Source organism: Plecotus auritus (assembly GCF_963455305.1).
Source record: "Plecotus auritus genome assembly, chromosome: 10".
Classification (NCBI taxonomy): domain Eukaryota; kingdom Metazoa; phylum Chordata; class Mammalia; order Chiroptera; family Vespertilionidae; genus Plecotus; species Plecotus auritus.
In genome coordinates this window covers 3,993,050-4,010,885 of record NC_137785.1, presented here as the reverse complement: position 1 = coordinate 4,010,885, position 17,836 = coordinate 3,993,050, and the positions used below count along the sequence as shown (strand labels likewise).

The 17,836-nt window shown below is 61.2% G+C and overlaps 2 protein-coding genes across 3 annotated transcripts in view; both read right to left on the bottom strand.

Moving 5' to 3' along the window:
* The window catches only part of LOC308234891 (patr class I histocompatibility antigen, A-126 alpha chain-like), a gene marked incomplete at both ends in the record, with an annotated part of 64,968 nt that extends 54,926 nt beyond the window's left edge, over positions 1 to 10,042 (bottom strand). Inside the window, 5 exons of the mRNA XM_080643315.1 lie at positions 7,974 to 8,075; positions 8,197 to 8,472; positions 9,065 to 9,340; positions 9,570 to 9,854; positions 9,970 to 10,042. Of these exons, the coding sequence (XP_080499441.1) occupies positions 7,974 to 8,075; positions 8,197 to 8,472; positions 9,065 to 9,340; positions 9,570 to 9,854; positions 9,970 to 10,042 (1,012 nt within the window). The remainder of the gene's footprint in view (positions 1 to 7,973; positions 8,076 to 8,196; positions 8,473 to 9,064; positions 9,341 to 9,569; positions 9,855 to 9,969) is intronic.
* Positions 10,043 to 14,902: 4,860 nt separating this feature from the next.
* LOC308234879 (class I histocompatibility antigen, Gogo-C*0202 alpha chain-like) lies at positions 14,903 to 17,553 on the bottom strand (the record flags this gene model as incomplete). Of its 2 annotated transcripts, XM_080643298.1 has the most annotated exons (6): positions 14,903 to 15,214; positions 15,360 to 15,544; positions 15,667 to 15,942; positions 16,533 to 16,808; positions 17,040 to 17,324; positions 17,439 to 17,553. In XM_080643298.1, 5 exons carry the CDS (start codon positions 17,509 to 17,511, stop codon positions 15,408 to 15,410), a joined length of 1,047 nt encoding a protein of 348 aa, XP_080499424.1. In that variant the 3' UTR covers positions 14,903 to 15,214; positions 15,360 to 15,407. The 2 variants fall into 2 exon arrangements, with proteins under 2 accessions (XP_080499424.1, XP_080499423.1); XM_080643297.1 differs by having other exon boundaries at positions 17,040 to 17,502.
* Positions 17,554 to 17,836: the final 283 nt, after the last annotated feature.

The following is a 17,836-nucleotide window of genomic DNA, read 5'->3' as shown; positions in this document are numbered from 1 at the left end:
TCAGAGGACGCCCGTGCGGGTGGCACCCGTTACAGGGCTATGGGCCCCGCGTCCCCCACGGGTTCCCCTGCGAATAGGCACGCCCTGGGGCCAGGGCCTGGGGGGACCCGCCGGCGGCCCCAGTTTGAGGTCAGCAACGAGCCAGCGGGTCCCTGTGCGCCCTGGGGCGGCGGCTGCCTCCTGCTGCCCAGGCCCGGCCCGCAGGGGGCGCTGCGCGGCTCTGCCTGCATCTCTGCTGCTGCCGCTGAGACCCGGGGTGGGGGCTGTGTCCCCGCTTTATTCTGGGCCTTCTGCTCCGTGACCCCGTCCCCGCACCCCCGGAGGAGGCCCTGCACTGGCTGCGAGGCCGAGTCCCGGGACCCGCCCCCCAAACGCGGGCAGGACGCGGCCGGGCAGGTCCAGGCTGCGGGCCTCCCAGCGGAGGGAACTGGTCGGCGCCCCAGGCGGGCCCCTGGGTCCTAAGCTGCAGCGGGGCGCCGAGGGGTCCCCGAGTCACCTTCCGGCCCGGAGGCCACAGAAGCAGCCTGTTTTCGGGGTGCCTCTGCTCGGGCCCCCCTGCCGCGCGGCGGCCCTCCGCCCCCAACGCAGCCCCGAGGCCCCACGCGCCCGTGCGCCGTCGCCGCTCGCGGGTCCGCAGGGGCCTCAGGGGCCGGGACTCCCTGTGGCCGGGCCCGCTTGGCCGCAGCCGCCCGCGGTCGCTAGCCGCTCAGCTGCAGGGGGGCCTTGGCCTTGAGCTCCAGGGGAGGCCCGGCGGGGGGACGGCGCCCCGGAGCCTCCTCTGCAGCTGCCGGGGCGGCCCAGGGCGGGCACCTGGCTCCTGGGCTCAGCTCGCTCCTGTGTGGGTGCGTCCGCCCCCAGCACCCCCTCCCCTCCCCTCGGGGCTGCGCGCTCCTGGCTGGGCCTGTGCGGGTCTCCCGCCGCTGGTCCAGCTTCCCCGCCGCCTCCCCCGCGCAGAGCGGCCCGTCTGCCGAGCTCTCATGGTCAGGCTCCGTCTGTGGATGTCACCCGTGGGTGCATTCACTTCTCCCTTCTCCCTGGACCCGGGCCATCTCTCCTTCCTCCTCCTCCTCCTCCTCCTGCTCCTCCTCCTCGCGCTCCTCCTCCTCCTCCTCCTCCTGAAAAGCCCGGGTAGACAGGGGAGCTCAGCTGGCGCCCCCAGAGGCCCCGCTTCCGTGCCTGGTCCCCGCGGGCAGCCCGCACACACACCTGGCAGCGGGCTTGGGCGAATCCGCTGCCGCCGCCACAGGGCTCCCCGCAGCCCCTGCGGGAGGCTGTTCTCCTCCTGGCTTAGGAGGCACAGAACGGGATGCGGGGAAGCCTCTGACCCCTGTCACCATGGTAACTGGGAGAGGGGCGCGCTTACTGACCTCAGGCCTCCCCCCCTGTGACCCACGTGGAGGGTCAAACTGACTCCGCAGCGCAAACCCACGAGGCGCCCGGAGGGGACGCTGTCGGGTGGACGGGGAGGGGCGGCAGAGAGGCGCAGCGGGGCTGGAGCGGGGGAGGGCCCGGGGGTTTGCTCAGGGCCCTGCTGGTCCCCTCTCACTGGCTCCCTGTCCATCCGGGGCAGCCAGGGCTCTGCCCTCCAGGCAGGGGAGCGGCTGCTACGTTCCAGAATGTTCTGTGACGGGAGGCTGCTGGGCCCGGAGCGCAGGAGGACAGCCAGGGCCAGGTCCCTTCACCCCCCAAACCACAGCAGGGTCCCTCCAGGCGGCCAGGTCCCCGCAGGAGGGAGAGTCTGGAGCGCCACCAGCGGGCGGGACTCAGACACCCTCAGGGCCCTGCCGGCTCCCAGGCCCCATCTTGTGGGCGCTGAGCAGGGCCTGTGGGTGGAGCGTCAGGAAGGGGTGAGGCGTCCCCCCCAAACGCTCCCCCTGAGGACGGTCCCAGGAGGGGGCGGCCCTCAGACCCGCTGAGCTGAGCGCAGCAGAGGGGGTGGCGCTGTCGCCCCTTCAGGCCCCGGAGCGGGACCCGCCGCCCAGGAGCCCGGCCTGGTGCTGGGGCGGCTCCCTCCTGGGCCCCGACCCGCGGGGGGCCCTCCCAGGAGTGAGGGGCGGGGCCCCGCGGGGTGGGTGCTGCTGCGGGGCCTCAGCTCTGGCCTGCGGGCAGCGCAGGGGGCTCCTCTGCCCTTTGGGGTTCCGGTCCCCACACCTGGTTTCCTTCTCCCCCAGGGAGGCTGCGCGGGTGAGGAGGGGGCGCTGGGGCCCGTGGCCAGGATACCCCGGGGACGTGGGGCCTCTGAGCCCTCCCCCCTCTGCCTCCTGCGGCTCCTCGCCTGCTGGGCAGCCGGAGGGTGCGGACCCCGTCAGCTGCGGGGGGCGCACCCCGAGCTCCTGGGCCTGTAAAGCGGCCCCTGAATCGCGGTCCTGTTGCGAGTCTCCTGTGCGGACGCCCCCGCGGGAGGGACGCGGCTCCTGCGCCCGCACCTCTGGGCGCCCCCAGGGGGCAGCACGTGCACGTGGACCCCAAAGGCCACGCCCCCGGGCCAGCCCCAAGGCTGTAAAGTGGGGGTTTGTTGTTTTTCTCTCAGGTGCGTGTCTGTCCCCACAATTGAAATGCCTTCCTCCTGGGGGTGCGCACTAGGGGGCTCAGCCACACGCCCCCATTTCGCAGGACCCACGCGCTCCGGGCTGTGAGGGAGGCCCTGGCCTCCCCTCTGTCATCAGGACGGTTGGTACGTGCGGCTCCTTTGCTCACTGAACACTGTGCTCAGCCTGATGCAGCCCCCCCTCTCTCTCAGAAAGAGGGGTGCCCCCCCCCGGGAGCCAGAGCGGACGGCCTTGTTGAGGGGCCAGGGGCGGGTTCCCAGGGGACGGGGCGGAGCGGGGAGGGGGGGGGAGCGGGGGCGTCTCCTGCCGCGTCCCCTCGACAGGCCTCCAGCTGGGAGGCTGGGAGCGAGGGCAGCGCCCGGGCGCGGGGCGACTTGCTGAGGAGGTGACTGAGTTTGTGGGAGACACCCCCCCACATGGAGGGGTCCCGCTCTCAGTCCCCTGATCGCGTCTTTGGGACTCGCGATCGCACCGCGCAGATCCGTCCCCTGCGCGTCCGTGGAGACGGCCCCGCGCACGCAGCTTCCCGGACCCCGCCTCTGGGGACACGTCGCCCAGGGGGCGAGGAGGCCCCGCGGGGCACAGGGCGACCAGGAGGCCTTCCCGGAGGGGGCGGCGGGAGGGACCAGCCCAGGACTCACCCACAGAGATGCTGGGAGACGCGCAGCCTCCTTGGAGGGTCCCCGGCGCCCGACTGTCCCTCCTGGACCCGCCAGTCCCTCCTCCGTGGCCGTGACGCGGCCCGCAGTCCCTCCTCGGCTCCTCGGCTCCTCGGCCCTTCGGACTGACGGGGCCCGAGGTCCTCCGCCCCGGTGAGCGCCCCGACGCCAGCGCTGCCGCTCCTGCGCCTCAGCAGAGCCCTCAGATGACGGGGCGCCCCTGGCAGCGAGGAGCCTGAGTGGGGCCGGGGTCATGGTCAAGGTCGGAGTTGGGGGCGGGGCTGAGGGGAAGGAAGGGGCTCCCGGGGCGGTGGGGTGGGGGGGACCCCGGTTCCGCTGCCCCTTCCGGGGCCCCGGGCGGGAGCCGCTCACTCGGCAGCCCCGCCCCCCGCCCCAGCCTCTGCAGCGGCGGGTCCTCGGGGTGGGCGGTGCCGCCGCGGGAGGATGGACGGCGAGGAGCGAGCGGTGTGGCCGCAGCCCGCCCTTCTCTGTCCTGTCTTTATTGGCGCTAAAGTGTGAGCACATCCAACATGCAAGTAAGTGCCACTCACATGAGATCACACACACACACACATATAAACTTTTATGTATGAAGAGGTGGGGAGGGGAGAGAGAGGGAGAGATAGGAGAGGTTAATTCTTACTGGGGGATATTTTTCCAGTGATTTTCCTCTCTTTTAGAGAGAGCGTAAGGGAGGGAGGAGGAGAGGGAGAGAGGGAGGGAGCACCCATGTTGAGAGACACGCCCATTGGCTGCCTTGCACGCGGGGAGGAGTCTGCAACCCAGGCACCTGGGTCCTTCCTGTCCCACTGTGCACACCAGGAGAGCGGGGTTTTCATTTGTTTATTTGCTTTAAAGACGTTTAGAGCGAGAGGAAGGGAGAGGGAGAGGCAGGTAGACACATGGATCTGTTGCCCCCTGCAGGCCCCCTACTGAGGATCCAGTCAGACACCAGGGCAGGTGCCCTAATAGGGAATGGAACCTGGGGCCTCCTGGGGCCTGGGCCACCCTCACCCTGAGCCACACGGCCAGGCTGGAAAGTGGGTGTTCTGTCTCCATTACACAAGGAGCAGGCGGACAGGAAGCCTGGAGCAGAGGCCTCACTACATATTATTGATGAGTGGATGGATGGATGGATGGATGGATGGATGGATGAATGGATGGATGAATGAATGGATGGACAAGTGAATGGATGGACAAGTGAATGGATGGACGAATGAATGGATGGACGAATGAATGGATGGACGAATGGATGGATGCATGAATGGATGGATGGATGCATGAATGGATGGCTGTATGAATGAATGGATGGATGAATTAATGGAAGGATGGATGTATGAATGAATGGAAGGATGGATGGATGAATGAATGGAAGGATGGATGGATGGATGAATGGATGGCTGGGTGAATGGATGGATGGATGGATGGATGGACGAATGAATGGATGGACGAATGAATGGATGGACGAATGAATGGATGGATGAATGGATGGATTCATGAATGGATGGATGGATTCATGAATGCATGGATGTATGAATGAATGGATGGATGAATGAATGGATGGATGGATGGATGGATGGATGAATGAATGGATGGCTGGGTGAATGAATGGCTGGATGAATGGATGGCTGGATGAATAGATGGATGGATGGATGGATGAGTGAATGATTGGATGAATAAATGAATGGATGGAAGGATGGATGGATGGATGAATGTATGTATGTATGTATGTATGTATGAATGGATGAATGAATAGATGGATGTATGCTGGGACCAGGTTCCTTACAGCTAAAACCTGACACAGGAAGGAAGGTTGACTCTGTGCATGGAGAGTCAGGGACGTCTCTGAAGGGAGCAACTTTCCCCCCAATCAAATCTCCACCAGCCGCTGAGGGATTATTGGTAATTTGGCATTTTACCAGATGGTCCTCACCAGCAGCTGAACAATGGGCAGGAACAGGTGTCTCTCTTCCCTGTGGATGGGTCTGAGTTCCGACTCACAGCTGTTCTCTGGGGTGAACTGAAACCCACGGCTGCGTCACATCCCTCCCCCTCCATTCATGGTACAATCACACCCCATTCCCACGTGGGCACCGTCCTCAGGGCTCCCCTGCTCCCAACGTCAGGCTGACACCAGGATGGTGCAGGCTGAGCCTCTCCACTGGGTCAGGAAGCTGGTCTCTCCCCTGATGGAAACGCCACGGTTCTTCCTACGGGGGCCCCAGGGATGGTAAGCCTGGAGACTGTCCCCTGTGAGCTGTGCTAACCCTGCTCAGAGTCCTGGGAGTCCCTAATGTCACACGACCCCACAGGAGACCATGATGTGCTTCCTTAGCCACACAGAGTCCTGCTCTTTGGTGACTCACTGTATGACCACTAGCTATCCTCCTCCTCCGCATTCTCTTCCCCTTTCTTCTTCTTCTTCTTCCTCCTCTTCCTCCACTTCTGCTCCTGCTTCTTTTTTTGAGGTTTTACCATGGAAAGAATTATTCTTGACATACAGACAGGATTTAGGGAAAGTAATAATTAGGACAGACAGAGAGATACCCTCAGATTCTAAAATTGGGAAAGAACCAGAACAAATAGGAAATGGGGTGAAATTACAAACATGAAATTTTAATAATAGTTAAAAAGATGAAGGATCACATTCCCAGAGAGATGTGGACAAATCCTATGTATACAGTGAATTTCACAGGGTGAAGGTGCGATCAAATACACTCACAGAACATTCCAGTCCTCAGCGGACCCTCTTCAGTTTTATTTGGTCACACACTGGCCCCATCCCGACTCATCCCTACCTAGATTTCTACCCCACAGGTGAGTCCCATCAGCTTTTGAGGGAAGGGATGTCACAGGGGCCTCCTCCCTGCACCTGCTCTCTCTCCACATCATGTCCATCCTCGTCCCACTGGCTCTTGTGGTTGCAGCGTATCCACTCTCAGGGCTACAGGGTTCTGTCCTATGAACACACCACACTCCTCCGCTACTGCTCATGTGCATTTGTCTTATACGCAGATTTTGCAAACTGTGCCGCTATGAGTAAGTTCTCCATATGTTCTGGCACACATATGTATGAGTGTCTTTGGGGATATAACCAGGAGGGGAATTGCTGGGGCATTGGGTGTGGTGAGTCCTGCCAAATGCTGGAGGTAGTGAGTGTTGCCAGAGCATTTTCACAGTATTTGAAACCACTTACTCCCCCACCAGGAATATAGGAGAGAAACAGTGAGTCCAAATTCCTGCTAACAATTGACTTTGTCTGACTCTTTCATTTTTGCTCTCCTGGGAGGTGGGCACCAATATCACATGGTGGCTGAACTTGAGTTTCCCCTCTGACTAAAACTGTTGGGAAATTTTCATCAATATGTGGACCATGTAACCATCCTCAACAGGAGGATGGACTGGACTCTTGTTCATGAGTGAGTGGGATTCTAATAAGGTGCCAGCGTCCTTAACTACTGGGACCCTTTGGCTATTAATGGATCTGTGGGCAGAGACCTGTGGGATGAGAGAAATGTCTGGTCTTTGCCCCTGACTCCTGGCACTGAGCTCCTAACACCCTGGGCACCTCCTGAGTGACAAGTGCCTTTGGGATGCTGATGAGATGGCTGTTGGATGAGGGGCCTGTAGGCTTCAGGGTGGGGGCTTGTCCCCAGAAAGACCAAGCTGATCAGAGGGTGGGAACGTTCAGGCCCTAGAAGGAGGCAGAGCAGGAGGAGCCTGAAAAGCCATCTCTCCACACCACAGTCCGGTGTGCGGGGACCCTGGGCCTGTGGGACACTGACGGGGAACAGGTACCCTCTTGCTGTCAGACGGGGACACCCAGATAATGAGACCATAACTCACACATGAAAGAACTAACAGGCATAATATCTACAAAAACAAAGAAACAACGACCACCCAGAAAATGGGTGCTGGGGCCCCATCCAGGCCTGAGCCCATGCTGACCCGCCCCAGGAAGCCCTCGCTGTCCAGGGTCCTGAAGATGCGCTGCATTAGGACACATTTCAAGGCCTCAGTGATGTCTGAGTTCCAGTGACCACAGGTCCTGGTGGGACAGGGTACCCTGAGGGACAAGGTCAGAGGAGCAGAGAAGTGACCCAGCCAGGGAGTGACCATGTCCAAGCCCACGATGCACTGAGCACGCCCTGGGCACAGGCCCTGACCACACTCGGTCCTCACCACCTCCCCTGTGCACACCTGGGACAGCTCAGCACAGCAAACACATGAGCTCTGGAATGTTCTTGGTGTTTATATTTATTTCCCTCAAAATGTAGCATCTTTTCCTTTAATTTACCCAGCCACCCTTCATGGGAAGAAACGAACAAAGTCACCCCCAGAACCTCATTTCAATGCGGAAGGAACAGCTTGCAGCTCAGAGCGCGAGGAAGGTAAGACAGCGATAGTGAGGGCCCAGCCGCCTCTGCTGGACCAGAAAGTGTGGGGAGCAGGGCAGGGACAGCCCCCCCATCAGAGGTTCTTCAGTCAGGAAGTGGGAGCGTGAACACATCTTCCATCACTCAGTCCCCACAGGGCAGCCGCCTCGCGCTGTGGAGGACAATCATCATGAGCAGATTCAGGTCATTGGCTGTAACTGGTGACATTCTCAAAGTTCACTTCATGCTCACAATTTCCCACAGACTTCCCACCACCCAGGATTCCCCTCCCACGGCAGGGTCTCACCTTTAGAAGCCAAGAGAGACACATCAGAGGCCTGGGCGCTGTCACTGCCTAGAGTGCACACTCAGACCCCACCCCTGACCACCTGAGCGCCTCCTCCCCCACATCACAGCTCCAGCTACAGCTCCCAGCAGAACCAGGCCCCCAGCGATGCCCGTGATGATGATGAAGGTGTGAGAAGGCGGCTCTGGGAGGAGAAGGAAAGGCAAGGTGAGGGCCCTGACCCCAGGCCTCAGCCTCGACCCCACTGAGGTCCGCCAGGGCCCTGCTGCCCTGAGAAGAGGCTCTGTGCCCACGGCCCTCCTCACCCCATCTCAGGGTCAGGGGCTCGGGCAGCCCCTCGTGCTGCACATGGCACATGTATCTCTGCTCCTCTCCGGGGGGCACCCCCACGGCCGCCCACTTCTGGAAGGTGCCGTCCCCCGCAGGCCTGGTCTCCACCACCTCCATGTCCTGGGTCTGGTCCTCCCCGTCACGCTGCCAGCTCAGGCTGATGTCCGCAGGGTAGAAGCCCAGCGCCCAGCACCTCAGGGTGACCTCACGGGCAGACACGGGGTGGTGGGTCACGTGTGCCTTTGGGGGGTCTGAGGGGAGGGGAGAAAATGCAGGATATTTGCATCCGCCATGGGACACTCCAGCAGCACCCATGTGACCATCCTGAGAGTGGACAGACACCTGGGTGGGGGAGGGAACACACAGCCCCCACACCAGCCTGGACAGAGGCACCTGGAAGGACCTCCTAGTCTTTAGAAAGTTCTAGACTCAGAGAGACACAGCCCAGGGCAGGAGGCAGGTCTCTGAGGGGAGAAAGGAATTTGTGGTCCTGACCTGGGTGGAGGCCACGTGACTCAGAAAAGCTGGGGTCAGGCCTCAGACACAGGGGTGTGGGCAGCGCACAAGGTCTGAGAGAGAAGGTTCCCGGGGTCCCAGAGCCCCTGCAGGGCCCATGGGAACCGCTGATGGGTTATTGCAGGGGGGTCTCCCTGCACCCCAGGCGATCCTGCACCCCTAACTGTCCCTGAGAGGAGGGGGAGACCCTCTGGTACCTGACCTGGACATCCAGGCCCCCCCCCCCCTCCCTGACCCAAGGAGGGGTGTCTGACACTGACCCCCTGTCCTGTCTCCTTGTAGGACCCCAGCCCCGGGGAGAGGGGGAGGCCCCGGGGCCCCTGGTACCTGCGCGCTGCAGGGTCTCCTTCCCTTTTTCCAGGAAAAGGCGCAGTGACTCCACACACTCCCCCTCCAGGTAGTTCCTCCAACACTCTGCTGCACCCTCCGCCTCCCACTTGCGCTTTGTGATCTGAGCCGCCATGTCGGCCGCGGTCCAGGAGGTCAGGTCCTCGTTCAGGGCGATATAGTCGGTGCCGTCGTAGGCGTATTGATCGTACCCGCGGAGGAGGCGCCCGTGGGGTCCCACGTCGCAGCCAGAAATCATCTGGATGGTGTGAGACCCTGACCCCGCCCCGAGGTCAGCCCCGCCCCGAGGTCAGCCCCGCACCGCCCGTTCCGCAGGGCCTGAATCTGAACTGAAAGTGAAATCGGGTCAAAGTCCCCGCCAACTCCTCCCGGTGGGGGCCGGGCGGGTCCCGCCGCCTCGGGGTGACGCTCGGACCCGGACCCTCGGGGCTCCCCGGCCCGTCCGTGGGGAGGGGGGGCGTGACGGGCCCGGCGCGCGGCTCACCGTCCTCGCTCTGGTTGTAGTGGCCGCGCAGGGTCTGCAGAAACACTCGGAAATCATGTGCGTATCCCTTGGCCCTCTGCGTCTGCTGCTCCCAATACCCCGGGTACACCTGCTCCACCCACGGCTGCTGTACCCACGGCGCCCGCGGCTCCGCCCTCGGATTGGCTGCGTCGCTGTCGAACACCGCGAACTGCGTATCGTCCACGTAGCCGACGGCGAGGAAGTGGGGCTCCCCGCGGCCGGGCCGTGACACGGCGGTGGTGAAATACCTCAGGGAGTGGGGGCCTGGGGGGCGGACGGAGGGCAGGGCCGGGTCTGACATGCGCCTTCCCGGCCCCGCGCCCCCGCCGGGTCTCCTCGCTCGTCCCCGCACAGCCGCCCCCTCCAACCCCGCACTCACCGGCCCACCTGGGGGTCAGGACCAGCGCCCCCGAGAGCAGCAGGAGGAGGGTGGGGGGCCTCAGGACCTGCATCCTCGGTGTCCAGGGACCATATGAGTCCAGGGTGCTCCTGGAGATGTTCTAACCTGGGAGCAGACACCCAATGGGAGTGAGCAGTGAGGCTGCGTCATGCGTATCCGGGAAGGAGGACTCAGCAGGGATGTGAGATGGAGAAGGGAACCCCAGGGAGAAGGGGATCCCCAACACTGAGCTGCCCTGCTCCAGACTCCTCCCTGGGCTGAGACCTGAGCGCCAGGCCTGGGCCTGGGACTGGGCCTGCCCCTCCTCCTGCAGGGGGAGCGCTCTGCCCACTTCTCCCTAAAGGAGCCTCAGGCTGGTGCTCTGAGCTCCACTTCACCCAGAAAGTGGGAGGCGGCCCTCACAGCTCTGGAAGCTTCTATGAGTGAACAGCAAGGGTCCCTCAGGCACAGCCCACAGGGGCCATGGGCGGCTCAGTGAGTGACGTCAGTCAGAGGCACGGTCTTCACGCCCCTAGAGACCTTGATGCCATTACCGAGTGCAAGCAAGGAGTCCTCAGTTTTTTAAAATCCCAGAGTCAGCAAACGCCCTTTCCCTCAGGAGCAGTGGGTGCAGCTGATGAAACTCTGTGCAGGCCGCACGGGAAGGGGCCAGTGAGCCCCATAACCCTCAGCTCCTGCACCTCCAGATCTGCTCCCCTCTCCCTTCCCCACTCGCTGGCTCAGGGCACCGGGACCCCGGCATTGAGTTCTCAGGACCCCGTTCCCTCATCTGTCACACGGGATGGTGACAGGACTGTGGGGAGGAGCCCAGGCAGGGGGTGGGAGCTCGGGCCTCTGACCCCACAGCTCCGACCTGGTGTCAGGGTCCCTCAGGAGTGAGGTCAGTGCCACCTGGGGATGTAGCTTCCCACTCTGCGCCTCTGCCTCCTCCTGGGAGAGAGGAACGGGGACGTGAATGCAGAACAGAGGTCAGGGGGGTGCACACCATGTGCTCTCCATGCTCACTGTGCTCACACGGCTGGGACATGTGAGCTCTCACCCAGAGTTCACAGGAGGAGCAGAAGCCACGGGGATGGGAGACAGGACTGGGTTCCTTGTTGGGTTGGTGTGGCGACCTGGGATGAGAGGATAGAACATTAAAATGACAAATGGGAAGGACAGACCCGGCCTGTTGCACCCGTCAAACTATTTGACAAATGAGATGATCTCTCCAGCCATTTCTCTCTCTGTCCCTTTGCTGCCTCCCATGCACAGAGCATCTCTCCCTCACACCACAGAGAAGGCACAGAGAGAAACGAGCCCCACCTCCCAGGGAGCCGGAGACCATTGCAGCCCAAGGCAGCATTTCAGGAGGAAACACATGGGGTCCTGATGTCACCGGGCCAGCGTGGCTCAGCGGTTGGGCACCCCCCCCCCCCCCTGCACCAAGGGACGGCCGGTTCCGGTCCCAGTCGGGCTCCTGCCTGGGTTGCAGCTCAGTCCCCAGTGGGGAGCGTTACAGAGGCAGCAGATGTTTCTCATCAACGTTTCTCTCTCCCTCTCCCTCTCCTTCCCGCTCTCCTTAAAAATCACTGAGACATACATTGTTCAGTGGTCTGTATATCATGTTGTTACACCACAGACTAGGATTCTGGGTGAACATCTCTCTATGTGTGTGTGTGTGTGTGTGTGTGTGTGTGTGTGTGTGTGTGTGTGAAGGGACCTTATTTTATGTCAGAATTTTAATGTTATCACCCAAATTCTACACACCAATTTCATCCATTTTACAATGGCTTTCACACCCACGCCTCAAGCTCGGTCAGGCCTGCGAAGAGAAGCAGACCCTTCTGCACACGGCTGAGCAGCTCAGTGGCCCTGGCCACCCTACCTTTGGCTCAGATCCCAAAGGCAGCCCCATGCTTGGGTCCCTCATTGTCAGGGACTTGAGGACACAGAGAGGTGCGGGAAGCCCAGCATTGGCGGGAACCCCACCCTGGGACCCTCCCCAGCACATGCCTTCCCCTCCTCCCAGCCCAGCAGCGCCAGCAGAAGCAGCTCAGATACAGGTGGGGCAGCGCCTGTCCTGCCCCATGGGACGACCACCCCAGTTCCCTGTCCCCTCCTGGGACCACCCTCCTCACCTGATGTCTGCCCTGAAGTGGCACATGAGGGAGCCCTCACCTGGCTGGTCTTTGCTCTCGAGCTGTGGGCAGGGACGTGTCATTGAGGACAAGCCGGGGTCCCTGAGCCCATAGTTACAGGGACAGGGTTCCTGGACCTTATCTTCCCACAGAGATGCCGTTATCATGTCACCTGAGGCACAGGTGACACTGTCTGCGTGGAGTCTGGGACGTCTCCAAAGAGGAGCGACTTTATTCCCACTCAAATCTCTACCCGCCCCTGCAGCGATTATTGGTAATTTGGCCATTAATGTGACAAATAAAGAAGGGAACCCCAGGGAGAAGGGGAGTTCCCAACACTCCTGAGGTGGGCCTGAGCGTGAGTCACTGAGTAAGCTGGCGACGCCTCCCTGTCCTGACGGGGAGAGGGCGTTCTGACAGGGACCCCATTTAGTGAGAAGCCAACCCCATGGATTCCTGCATCCCCACCGGGTTTGTGGGAAGCCAACCCCAAGCCTGTGACATCATCTCCCACGTCTTGGACATCTAGACCTTCCTTCCGGAAGGGCTGTCCTCATGGTCCTCACCAGCAGCTGAACAACGGGCAGGAACAGGTGTCTCTGTTCCCTGTGGATCGGTCTGAGTTCCCAGTCACAGCTGTTCTCTGGGGTGAGCTGAAACCCACGGCTGCGTCACATCCCTCCCCCTCCATTCATGGTACAATCACACCCCATTCCCACGTGGGCACCGTCCTCAGGGCTCCCCTGCTCCCAACGTCAGGCTGACACCACGATGGTGCAGGCTGAGCCTCTCCACTGGGTCAGGAAGCTGGTCTCTCCCCTGATGGAAACGCCACGGTTCTTCCTACGGGGGCCCCAGGGATGGTAAGCCTGGAGACTGTCCCCTGTGAGCTGTGCTAACCCTGCTCAGAGTCTGGGAGTCCCTAATGTCCACACGACCCCACAGGAGACCATGATGTGCTTCCTTAGCCACCCACACCGTCCTGCTCTTTGGTGACTCACTGTATAACCACTAGCTCTCCTCCTCCTCCGCATTCTCTTCCCCTTTCTTCTTCTTCTTCCTCCTCTTCCTCCACTTCTGCTTCTTCTTTTGAGGTTTTACCCTGGAAAGAATTATTCTTGACATACAGACAGGATTTAGGGAAAGTAATAATTAGGACAGACAGAGAGATACCCTCAGAACCTAAAATTGAGAAAGAACCAGAACAAATAGGAAATTGGGTGAAATGACAAAGATAAAATTTTAATAATAGATGAAAAGATGAAGGATCACATGCCCAGAGAGACGTGGACAAATCCTATGTATACAGTGGATTTTCACAGAGTGAAGGTGCGATCAACAACACTCACAGAACATTCCAGTCCTCAGCGGACCCTCTTCAGTTTTATTTGGTCACACACTGGCCCCATCCCGACTCACCCCTACCTAGATTTCTACCCACAGGTGAGTCCCGTCAGCTTTTGAGGGAAGGGATGTCACAGGGGCCTCCTCCCTGCACCTGCTCTCTCTCCACATCATGTCCATCCTCGTCCCACTGGCTCTTGTGGTTGTAGCGTATCCACTCTCAGGGCTACAGGGTTCCGTCCTATGAACACACCACACTCCTCCGCTACTGCTCACGTGCATTTGTCTTATACGCAGATTTTGCAAACTGTGCAGCTTTGAGTAAGTTCTCCATATGTTCTGGCACACATATGTATGAGTGTCTTTGGGGATATAACCAGGAGGGGAATTGCTGGGGCATTGGGTGTGGTGAGTCCTGCCAAATGCTGGAGGTAGTGAGTGCTGCCAGAGCATTTTCACAGTATTTGAAACAACTTCCTCCCCAACCAGGAATATAGGAGAGAAACAGTGAGTCCAAATTCCTGCTAACAACTGACTTTGTCTGACTCTTTCATTTTTGCTCTCCTGGGAGGTGGGCACCAATATCACATGGTGGCTGAACTTGAGTTTCCCCTCTGACTAAAACTGTTGGGTTATTTTCATCAATGTGTAAACCATGTAACCATCCTCAATAGGAGGATGGACTGGACTCTTGTTCATGAGTGAGTGGGACTCTAGTAAGATGCCAGCGTCCTTAACTACTGGGACATGTTTGCTATTAATGGATCTGTGGGCAGAAACTGTGGGATGAGAGAAAGTGTCTTTGGGATGCTGATGAGATGGCTCTTGGCTGAGGGGCCTGGAGGCTTCAGGGTGGGGGCTGGTCCCCAGAAAGACCAAGCTGATCAGAGGGTGGGAACGTTCAGGCCCTAGAAGCAGGCAGAGCAGGAGGAGCCTGAAAAGCCATCTCTTCACACCACAGATCCTGTGTGCAGGGACCCTAGGTCTGCGGGACACTGAAGGGGAACATGTACCCTGTTGCTGTCAGACAGGGACACCCAGAGAATGAGACCATAACTCACACATGAAAGCACTAACAGGCATAATATCTACAAAATCAAAGAAACAACAAACACCCAGAAAATGGGTGCTGGGGCCCCATCCAGGTCTGAGCCCAGGCTGACCCGTCCCAGGAAGCCCTCGCTGTCCAGGGTCCTGAAGATGCGCTGCATTAGGACACGTGACAAGGCCTCAGTGATGTCTGAGTTCCAGTGACCACAGGTCCTGGTGGGACAGGTTCTACTGAAGGACAAGGACAGAGGAGCAGAGAGGTGACCCAGCCGAGGAGTGACCATGTCCAAGCCCACGATGCACTGAGCACGCCCTGGGCACAGGCCCCGACCACACTCGGTCCTCACCACCTCCCCAGTCCACACCTGGGACAGCTCAGCACAGCAAACACATGAGTTCTGGAAAGTTCTTGGTGTTTATATTTATTTCCCTCAAAATGTAGCATCTTCTCCTTTAATTTACCCACCCACCCTTCATGGCAAGAAATGAACAGTCACCCCTAGAACCTCATTTCAATGAGGAAGGAACAGCTTGCAGCTCAGAGCATGAGGAAGGTAAGACAGCGATAGTGAGGGCCCAGCCGCCTCTGCTGGACCAGAAAGTGTGGGGAGCAGGGCGGGGCCAGCCCCCCATCAGAGGTTCTAGAGTCAGGAAGTGGGAGCGTGAACACATCTTCCATCACTCAGTCCCCACAGGGCAGCCGCCTCACGCTGTGGAGGACAATCATCATGAGCAGATTCAGGGCAGTGGCTGTAACTGGTGACATTCTCAAACCCACTTCATGCTCATAGTGTCCCACAGACTCCCCACCACCCAGGCCTCCCTCTGCCCACCCCTCCCCACGGCAGGTCTCACCTTTAGAAGCCAAGAGAGACACATCAGAGCCCTGGGCGCTGTCACTGCCTAGAATGCACACTCAGATCCCACGACTCCCCCACCTGAGCGCCTCCTCCCCCACATCACAGCTCCAGCCACAGCTCCCAGCAGATCCAGGCCCCCAGTGATGCCCAGGATGATGATGAAGGTGTGAGAAGGCGGCTCTGGGAGGAGAAGGGAAGGGAAGGTGAGGGCCCTGACCCCAGGCCTCATTCCCGACCCCACTGAGGTCCCCCAGGGCCCCTGCTGCCCTGAGAAGAGGCTCTGTGCCCTCGGCCCTCCTCACCCCATCTCAGGGTCAGGGGCTCGGGCAGCCCCTCGTGCTGCACATGGCACGTGTATCTCTGCTCCTCTCCAGGGGGCACCCCCACGGCCGCCCACTTCTGGAAGGTGCCGTCCCCCGCAGGCCTGGTCTCCACCAGCTCCATGTCCTGGGTCTGGTCCTCCCCGTCACGCTGCCAGCTCAGGCTGAAGTCCGCAGGGTAGAAGCCCAGCGCCCAGCACCTCAGGGTGACCTCACGGGCAGACACGGGGTGGTGGGTCACGTGTGCCTTTGGGGGGTCTGAGGGGAGGGGAGAAAATGTAGGAAATTTGCATCCGCCATGGGACACTCCAGCAGCACCCATGTGACAGTCCTGAGAGTGGACAGACATCTGGGTGGGGGAGAGAGCACACAGCACCCACTCCAGCTTGTACAGAGGCACCTGGAAGGACCTCCTAGTCTTCAGAAAGTTCTAGACTCAGAGAGACACAGCCCAGGGCAGGAGGCAGGTCTCTGAGGGGAGAAAGGGATTTGTGGTCCTGACCTGGGTGGAGGCCACGTGACTCCGAAAAGCTGGGGTCAGGCCTCAGACACAGGGGGTGTGGGCAGTGCACAAGGTCTGAGAGATAAGGTCCCCGTGGGTCCCAGAGCCCCTGCAGGGCCCATGGGAACCGCTGATGGGTTTTTTCAAGGGGTCTCCCTGCACCCAGGAGAGCCTGCACCCCTATTTGTCCCTGAGAGGAGGGGAGTCCCTCTGGTACCTGACCTGGACATCCAGGGGGACTCCCTCCCTGACCCCAAGGAGGGGTGTCTGACACTGACCCCCTGTCCTGTCTCCTTGTAGGAGCCCCAGCCCCGGGGAGAGGGGGCGGCCCCAGGGCCCCTGGTACCTGAGCGCTGCAGGGTCTCCTTCCCTTTTTCCAGGTACATGCGCAGTGACTCCACACACTCGCCCTCCAGGTAGCTCCTCACAAGCTCTGCCACACCCTCCGCCTCCAACTTGCGCTTTGTGATCTGAGCCGCTGTGTCGGCCGCGGTCCAGGAGGTCAGGTCCTCGTTCAGGGCGATGTAGTCGGCGCCATCGTAGGCGAACTGACTGTACCCGCGGAGGAGGCGCCCGTCGGGTCCCACGTCGCAGCCAGACATCCACTGGACGGTGTGAGACCCTGACCCCGCCCCGAGGTCAGCCCCGCCCCGAGGTCAGCCCCGCCCCGTCCGCCCCATGGCGACTGAATCTGAACTGAAAGTGAAATCGGGTCAACGTCCCCGCGGGCTCCTCCCGGGTGGGGTCCGGGCGGGTCCTGCCTCCTCGGGGTGACGCTCGGACCCGGACCCTCGGGGCGACCCTGGCCCGTCCGTGGGGAGGGGGGTTGTGAAGGGCCCGGCGCGCGGCTCACCGTCCTCGCTCTGGTTGCAGTGGCTGCGCCGGGTCTGCAGGTTCCCTCGGAGAGTCTGTGCGGTTTCCTTGGCCCTCAGCGACACCGCCTCCCAATACCCCGGCCTCTCCCGCTCCACCCACGGCTGCTGCATCCACGCCGCCCGCGGCTCCATCCTCGCACTCGCCGCGTCGCTGTCGAACCCCACGAACTGCGTGTCGTCCACGTAGCCGACGACGATGAAGCGGGGCTCCCCGCGGCCGGGGCGGGACACGGCGGTGAGGAAATACCTCAGGGAGTGGGGGCCTGGGGGGCGGACGGAGGGCAGGGCCGGGGCTGACACGCGCCTTCCCGGCCCCGCGCCCCCGCCGGGTTCCCTCGCTCCACCCGCACAGCCGCCCCCTCCGACCCCGCACTCACCGGCCCAGCTGGGGGTCAGGACCAGAGCCCCCGAGAGCAGCAGGAGGAGGGTGGGGGGCCTCATGACCTGCATCCTCGGGATCACCGGACCATCAGATTCTGGGTGCTCCCGCAGAGGAGTAATAACCGGAGCCGCGGTGACGCTGATTGGCTGATATGGAAACGGCTCAACCAATGGGAGTGAGAAGTGGAGCGGCGTCACGAGTATCCGGGAAGGAGGACTCAGCAGGGATGTGAGATGGAGAAGGGAACCCCAGGGAGAAGGGGAGCCCCAACACTGAGCGGCCCTGCTCCAGACTCCTCCCTGGGCTGAGACCTGAGCGCCAGGCCTGGGCCTGGGACTGGGCCTGCCCCTCCTCCTGCAGGGGGAGCGCTCTGCCCACTTCTCCCTAAAGGAG